Raw genomic sequence first — 9,016 nt, forward strand, 5'->3', positions numbered from 1 at the left:
AGGAAGTGGGCCTCAAGGAAAGTCCCCACCGAGGAAAAAACAGCGTGACTGGCGCTCGAGTTCTTCAGCTGCTTTGTAAGTGTTTCTGCTATACTCACACATACATAAATGTAATAAATGTGTACATACACACTTACATATGCGTAAATATATGTATGTATATATATTTATTTACGCTACCGAATTAACCTGCAATTTTGTTGTTATACTATTATATTGTTGTTGTAATGTTCTTGGTAATTAAAACACAATTCACTTGTTCGGCTGTCGTTCATGAACCGTTCATGCAACGGCATGTGGCATTAACAACATTTGTAGCTACATGCTTGCGTGTGTTTGAGCGTTTACTTGTCGCTGCCAGCCAACACATAAACACAATGAAGGCGAATAGCGCTTTCAACGTGCAACACAACACAATACAACAACACAATGTGCAAGAGCATCAGGTGTGGCGCGAATGTTACCGCTTTTGTGTTACACATGCAATACAACAAAATGATTGGCGTTGTTGTTTTGTTGGTGGTGAAGCGAAGGAACGCGTTGCTACAACACACGCAATTTCTGTGTCGGATCCGCGGAACACACTTGGTCAAAGTGTAAGCGATGCTGCAGCATGCATGCATACATAAATACTCGTTCAAGTGCAAAGGTTTTATTAAACGCCCGCATTTGTTAAGGGTAGCTACTTTTTTTTTTGGAAAACTTTATTTAAACAAAGTAGCCGAAAACTTTTGTTGTTAGGATGTGGCAGCTCTTTTTTTTTTCAGATGCAGCAGCACGCGCTGCAGTAACTCAAACAACACACGCTCACTTATATACATACGTAGATTTATATGTATGTATGGACAGGGTGGGCCAAATAAGACCTACCAATTTCACGCAGCTGATCCATCTTGTTGAAACCACAAATTAGGATGCTGCTCTGGCGTTGGCCGGAAAAAGTTGCCAATCATTCTTCTGTAAGAAGCCCCAAAAATCGTTTCTGGCGTTTCATCCCCATTCTCGAAGAAATATGGGCCATTAACTTTTTCGGCCATAACACCGCACCTTGCCCTTGGATTTTCAGAGCCCCACAATCTACAGTTTTGCTTGGAAATGCGATTCATCCGACATCAAAACATTACCTAAAAAATCAATTTGTGTGGCGAATTGTGTAAAACGAATAGCGTATTGTAGTCGTTTTTTTGCGGTATTGCTGTAAGTATCCATTATGATTTTCCAAGTGGTTAACTATAACAAGCAGAAAAAAATAACAATAATATTAAAAAAAAATTTTGTCGTGTTTAACTTTAGTAGGTCTTTTTTGGCCCACCCTGTATGTACTTTCTGCAGGCTTTGCATCGAATATTCGTAGCTGCGCCTTCAGGTATATACACATGTAAGTACATTGGGTCAGGTATATTTCTATATATGCCCTGCAGGAAGTTATGTTAGCTTAAATCTAACTTTAATCAGTTTACGCGAACAGAAGCGCTGACTATTTACTGTTTATTTTGTTCCAAAAAAGTTAACTACTTTCGTAGAGCGAGGGTCGGAACAAAAGTCAGACCTGGCTACCCCTGCATTAGGTGTGAACTAGCTTCTAACTAACTAGTTTTGGACATAAAATATAATTTAAAAAATTAACGTGATTTTTTTTTACGTTTTACTTTTTTACATGTCTTTGTATTTACTTTATTCAATAATACGTATTTCCTGTAAGTGGTCCCACATTCGAATTCCTTCAGAATCAAAATGATAATATAAAACTTGTATCTTCATTTTATTTGTTCTGAATTCAAAAAGGCATCTGTGAAGTGCAGAAAAAAGAGTTATCAAAGTAGCTCTTTTATAAAGATGTCTAATAGAAGCTTTTTAAAAAACAAAGAATTATAAAGATGTCTAATAGAAGCTTTTTAAAAAACAAAGAAACTCAAGATTATGTCTGCATTGCTTCTGCATGACTTAGCAACTTACTTTAGTATGGTTTTGTCATAGTTAATTAAAATAAAATAAAAAATGACAAAGTAAAGGATTCCTGCAAAACAGCTAACTAAAAGTTAGCGGGCAGATTCGGGCACCGTCTACTTTGCCTGTGACCTAAAAGTACTCAACTTTTTTTATTTACAATTCGACTTGAAAGTGGGATATACTATAAAGTTGGACATGATTTTTTCAGTATTATTAATTAGTTAACTGTCAAACCTTAATTGAATCAACTGGCAGATATGCATATCTATCATACAAAAAAAAAAATTAATCCCCGATTTTGGCTATTCTTGGTGCGGACACTTTAATCAGCGCTAGAATTGCAACTTAGTTAAATAGCACAATTTTTTCTCGGCCTATCCTAATGTAGTGATGTATATATACATATGAATGTATGTACAATGTATAAAGGTGGGAGGGTAACTTCAATAGTAGTTGAGCCAATATTGGTGTATCATTGCTGGAAACATATCTCTTTTTGGAGTACAGTGGAACGAAATAATTTTTTTTTGATTATGTGTCTTCTGATAAGTCCTTGAGTATTAGGATCTCTGAGATGATCAACGCCTTCAGAGATTGAACTTTGAGAACACTTTTAAAGTATTAATATGAAGCAGTTCTACTACGAAACAAAAACATACAAAATTCTGGGAAGGTGGTCATATTTTGTACACCGACTGCTTCAGTCTGAGATTAAGAGTTATGCCAGTGACAGTAGGTATGCAGACATTAGCGAACACACAAATATTTCAAGATACACTTGCGGAACACGGCAGTCCTTCTCAGTTTGAAAGCACAAAAAATTACCCCCAGTGGCCTGAATACTTATACCTTCCTGTTCCCGTCAACTATAGTAGCTTATATAATTGAATGTAGGAGATTTGACTTTGAATTAAAAATATTTAGTAAGTTTCCCTTGAAAAACTTTATATTTTTTTAAGCTTCTATTAATCTACACCTATGACTATAGGTAGTCGTTAACATATTGCTTGGGAGCCCAATGAAATATTGCTTTAAAGGGGAATTGACCCATCTAAACTTAAGCTGCTTTAATTTACGGTCACTGATTTATTAATAGATATCGCTTATTTGAAGTGGTCCCACAAGTGAGCTATCTATATTTTTTAGCCGCCTGCAAAAGGTTGAAGATTCGTTGTGACCACTGTTAGGAAATTATTTGGAGCTCGGTAAAGAAATGTTGACTTTTTTAAAGATACATAAAGGAATACTAGTGCTGCAACCTAAATAGCTGGATCTATTGTGCTAACTTTCTTAAGGGTCACTCCGTTCTTAAGCTATTTATAAAGTAAAGTGGGTCTCACATTCCAGATTCTGGTTGGAGACGGTATTTGTTGTTCGAAGTGTAAACGTCGAAGACTACTAATACATGACCCAAAAAACCTGCAGCTCGGCTTCCCAGAGAGTGCTATTGTCCCTTAGGCTACATTGCCTTTTCATGTGTAGAGTGAGAATTCTCTGCTCCTCCCGGCTAAGGCTAAGCAGTCGGCCTTTTACCTATGACATAAGCTGGAAAATTTTAGAGTCCTCTCACATTCCAAGAAGCGCTGTCGTCTATCCTTTAGGTGGATCACTGAAAGGCTAATGAATCCACGGGCGTCGTAGCCATCAAATCCCGCAGAGAGAATAAGTATGGCTAGAGGCGGTTATCCTTTGAGGTTAAAGAAATACTAAAGCCAGAAAAAATGCAATTTAATGGATTTATATTTATGTATTTAACGTAGAAATTTGTGTGCGTAAATAGCGAAGGTACTGGACAATTTAATATGGACAAGCAATGCAATTCGAAATATCTAAAATCTAATAAATGAGAATGTAAATCTTCACCTTTGCAAAAAACTTAAACTTTTAGGAAGATTAAACTTTTGATTTTCTTAATTTAAATTTTATAAAAACTTAAAAAAAAGCTGCTTTAACAAATACATATTTAGTAATTTTAATTTTGAATTTAACATCCGCACTTTGCAGCATTTTTCGCATTTTCAACGTTCTGTGCTGTGGTCGCTAAGCTTTTGCGTTGGTTTGTTTGCTTTTCGCCATTTTCCAATTGCTGTAGTTGTTGTAATCGTTTTCGTTGTCGGCCAAACTTACAGAGTATTAAATTGCAGTTTTAAACTCATTGAACAGAAAATTCGCTGCCTCCAGTGTTATGGAATTTTATTTTATTTCACGAGCAGGTATTTTTTTACATTTAAAATATGTACATACATATGTACATACATGTGTACTGTTGTTGACATTTTTGCGATTTTATGCTTTTGTTTGTGTGCGTGCGCCTCGTTTTACTCGCTTTCCAATACACTTTACTTTAATTGAAATTTGAGCGCCACTCAATTTTTAAAAGTGTGTATAAACAAGCCGCGCAGCGTTTGCGTGTGTATTTATCCTTGAACCATGTGGCCCATTTGCGCCATGTTGGAGTACTTACAAAATGCTCTTCAGTAATGCAGGAGCGAACCAACTCGAGTCTCTACACCAGCTTATTATTATCCGATTATTGCTCGTGTTGTAACGATCGTAATCCCTACGCGATATTTATGGGGCTGTATTGCCAAGAGGTATGTAGGTACTCAGTGAAGGAATCCCTTGGAGTACCCTGCAGTGCAGAGGAGCGACTACAGGACTGCTGAATCGGTAGCTCATCGATTACTTTTTTTACAAGGCAATATCCTAGGCGGTAGTCACCATCGGCTCTCTCTGCACTACCGGGAGTTACTAAAGTAATCACTTGCGTGATTTATGGGCGCCCTCTGTCGTAGTTTTTCGCTATCCTGCTTACGACTGGTTCGACTCTGCACTACCATGTGCACTACCACGGGTTAATAGAGTAGCTACTTACCTAGGAGTCGGCGCAGTAGCGGTTCAAAAGTAGCGATTGACTCCAGCAGTACTGGAGGGTAGTTTTGTACTACTCTAATGTAATGCAGAACTGGAGGCCTGCCCCGGGACGTTGCACTGTTAATTGGACCACATTTTGTATATGCATTTCGGATAATTTTGGAGTACTCCTGGACCTTTGGGGAGTACTCTTTACATGCGTGCATGAAGTAGAAGCGACTTTTGCAGGGTAAGCGTACACCAACACATCAGCATTTGCGCAAATATTGGAAAAGAGCAAAAAAAAAACATGCTGTACATGGATGTATGTATGTATGTATGTAGTTGTGTGTCTGTCGGTGTGGTCGTGTGCACAAACCGCAAAAATCAATCAAAACGCAATGAAACTGTCAATTACGCGGCAGCCGTGGAGCTTCTCAATTTGAGCAACAAAATCAGTAGCGAGCTTTAAAGCTGCTACATAGAAAAAACAACTAAGTACAATACGCAGTTAACCAACAATGGAAGCATCATTCACTGGTTTATGTGTTTTTTATTGATCGGTTCAACGCTCCTGTTGCACTTAGCTTTATTATACTGTTCCTTTTCGGTTGTTGCTAAACTTGAGTCGTTATTTTTTTGGAAACGATTTTTCATACAATTTTATTTTATTTGATTTTGTTGCCACTCACTACCTTTCTCTTATTTCAACTTATCGCTTTTGGGCTCATTCAAATTCGGCTGCCAACGTGCCGCAGATCCAATTACACTTGTGTTGCCATTATTGTAAAGTTTTCAAAATTACACAAACGCACATCGGCACGGACTGAGGTGTTTTAAGCATCAAATGGCACACTCAAACCCAGCCCCCCCATACCGTCAGCCAAAAACATCGAGTAGCCAAATGTAAAATGAACTTACACACACCCCGGCCACAAGCATACATACATACATACGAAAGTACTTACATACATACATATTGCTGTATTAGCAACATCCGCTTTTCACCAATTCAGCAAAATTGCAGTTCATACAGCAGCAATTTCGTCGCGCCATTTACTATGTCGCGCGCATATCCTTTCGCTGCTACACAATCGACACGAGCACGCACACACAGCGATGCGTTATAATAAAATAGCGCCATCCAATGTAAAGCAGTAGCCGCAATTTGAATTTTGACAAAGCCTCCGTTCGCGCATAACCGGCACATATCGCTCGCTGCATTCTCATAAAAATGGATATTTTACCTGCCCTGCGTGGAAATTTTGGCTGCCTAACAATGCTCGGCACGTACGTATGTATGTATGCATGCCTGTACTCGAATTGTTGGGGCCCTGCTGCTCATTGTGCCGGTGCGATGATTCGCTTGTCAGCGCGCAATTTATGCATCAATTTTGGTGCATGTAAATCGTAAATGGAATATGCAGATCATCGATTGAAAAATTAAGTGGCCACCATTGCATTGCAAATGCTTCGAAAATGCTGAATGCAGGCAGCGGAGGGCAAAGCGGTGCCGTAGATTGGCATTGTAACAAAATGCAATGGGAAATTACAGCAAAGTTTTAGGGTGTGAAATTTGCGGTTTTGTTTTTTGATGTACCTTGATTGAAGGTGTAATGGCAGCTAAAAGCTAGGAGAAATTACAATTCGCTGTATGAGTTATGGTTAAACTATTCATTTCATCCATACTTGGTATTACATTAAGCTTAAGCCCTTTAGGTGTGCAGCTCAATTGGTCCATATTTTTATTAATTATTATATCTTTTGTCACTTAATTCGGTTGCTATGCTGCTACCTACTTTGCTTTGCATTTCAGCTAGAAATTCTCTGCTTTAACTAACTAGTGCAGAAAATTCCAAACAAAATTATTTAGTTTCTCTCTTCATGCATTTTGTGTATTTATTTAAAGTACGAGTATTAGTTTAACATGGTCAATACACAAAAGTTGGATATTTTATGGTTTTCAGAGCCATCGTGTACTCTCTAGTATTACTCTCTATCCGGTCACTCTCTCTCTATCTAATCCAAAGCAATAACGTTATATGCCTCGATTGAGAGAATACAAAGGTTGTGCCGATCTCGGACCGCTATTCCTCTCTTAACGAATTTGACAGAATCGTTGTCTGCATGACGTCACACTTGTGCAACTTGTTTACGTTTACCTTGCAACATTTTTTCTTCTTCTTCCATTCTTGTTCACATTTTGGCATTTCTCTCTCAATCTTGTATTCTATCATTCTTGGTTATATGCATATATCAGAAATTTTCTTTGAATGCTGCGACCACCTGCTCACTTATGATATCTTATCTAAAAATAGAGTTTGCCGTTCTCTCCGAATCCGTGCATATTTTAATATCTATGTATATATGTAGCTTAAGCATAAGTGTAGTGAATATTAGCTCTCCCATGGAACCTAAAATTACCTTGATGCACTTAGTATTAAAGGTAGCCCATTTTAAAATACGTAATTTTGATACGCCTTTTACTTGAATCAAAAGATGTCACCCCAAAAATGTAATTATTTTTGTCATATATTCTCCTTAAACCTCAATAAAGGACAGGTTGTGCCTCATTGGCAGTTCTTAAAATAATTATGTTAATTAAATATGACAAGCGGTAAACGTCGTTGTACCACATATTTAATAAGTGACTGTCAGGCCAATATCTCACTCACACATGCCGCCACAACATAACCCCACTCTCAGTCATACACACCCCCACCCACGCACTCTGCACCACTTCAGAAGGAACTCAATGAATCACTAAAGCAACAGCTGTAAGAATATTTTCGATATGAGAAGAAAAGTCACTTCATTAAATGTATAAATACATATACATACATAAACATTAAGGGGGAATAGTTTGTTCGGTGTAAAATTTTCGAAAGAAAGTGTATAGCAAATTCCAACTCTTCGATTAATTTTAGGCAAAAATGGTAAACAAACTATATACCAAAAAAGACGTTTAACCCTCCCAATTTTCAAAAGAAAAAGCAGTATATTGTATGTAAAAAAATTAATTTCGTTCAGAAAAAATTATAAAACACTGATTTTTCTTTTAAAAATTGGAAGGGTGAAACGTACTTTTTGGTATATAGTTTGTTCACCATTTTTGCTTAGAATCGAACGTAGAATTCGAATATGTCATACAATTTTTCGAAATTAAATTACTCCACCCTAATACACATGACTGTATGTAGGTAGGTTATGTAGTTTTGCATAATGAGTATATACTTGTGTAGGTACATATCCTACATTGTATATACAGACTGATTCAATAAGACCAAAAACTTTCTTTTATAATTTATAAATAAAACGCAACAAATGAGCCGTTCAGTGCACAAATTGATTAACTCCAACAACAAAAAGTTGGGAGGTGCGATCAAATAATGTACATTATTTTTTAAAATTCCATTTACATATATTACTAGCAATTACCCGGCGTGCTTCGCTGCGCCTTAAATGTATTTTTGTGTTGTAACTCTCCCCCTAAGCTCTTATGGCCTCATTTACAAAATATTTTTAAAGAACTTTATGAAGTTAGATTTAAAAAAATCGATCTATGAAGCATTGTTTATTTTTTTTTTGAGTTAATATATTTTCGAAGGTAATTAGAAAATATGTAAAGAACCGACTTTCTCTTGGAAATTTAATTTATAATCTTATAACTGGAGTCTACTATCGCACCCTTTCCTCAAACGTGTATTGATTCAATATTCAAATAACGTATATTTATATAATTTGAAAAAATCTCCCTACTATACAAATATGTACAGCAATATTAAATAATATTTTCAAATGTTGTGAGAGGGAGTAACAAAACAAAATTACTTTTAAGGCGCAGCGAAGCACGCCGGGTATTCGCTAGTGTCACATGAAATTAACTGAGCAAAGTACAATGAATAGCTGTTAAACAATGGCACCATCTACTTTAAATGAAACATACTTATTTTCGTGGGGGATACTCACACACCATATACTTTTCTATTGAAATTTTTCCTGAATTTTCCCAGCTATAAACCTCCAACGAATGCAAAACCGTGAAAATCGGTTCGTGCGTTCTGGAGTTATAGCGTCAGGAAGGAAAACCCTACTTATTTTTATATTAATTTTTATATTAAAGAAGATTAAAGAACTGTCCGCATTACTCAATTTTATTTTTCACTAAAACGGTATTCATGAATTTTTTAATTTTTTTTTTATTTGCTTCCGC

The 9,016-nt window shown here is 36.6% G+C and overlaps 1 protein-coding gene across 1 annotated transcript in view; it reads right to left on the bottom strand.

Annotated features, from left to right (window-relative positions):
- Nucleotides 1–1,077: 1,077 nt before the first annotated feature.
- LOC118734413 (probable cytochrome P450 309a2) overlaps nt 1,078–9,016 on the bottom strand; it is a 65,763-nt gene continuing 57,824 nt past the window's right edge. The window contains exon 7 of the mRNA XM_036464136.1: nt 1,078–1,230. Coding sequence (XP_036320029.1) covers nt 1,078–1,230 — 153 coding nt within the window. The remainder of the gene's footprint in view (nt 1,231–9,016) is intronic.

The sequence above is a fragment of the Rhagoletis pomonella genome, unplaced genomic scaffold, assembly GCF_013731165.1.
Source record: "Rhagoletis pomonella isolate Grant_MI unplaced genomic scaffold, Rhpom_1.0 Rhpom_scaffold_00002, whole genome shotgun sequence".
In the NCBI taxonomy this organism is placed as follows: domain Eukaryota; kingdom Metazoa; phylum Arthropoda; class Insecta; order Diptera; family Tephritidae; genus Rhagoletis; species Rhagoletis pomonella.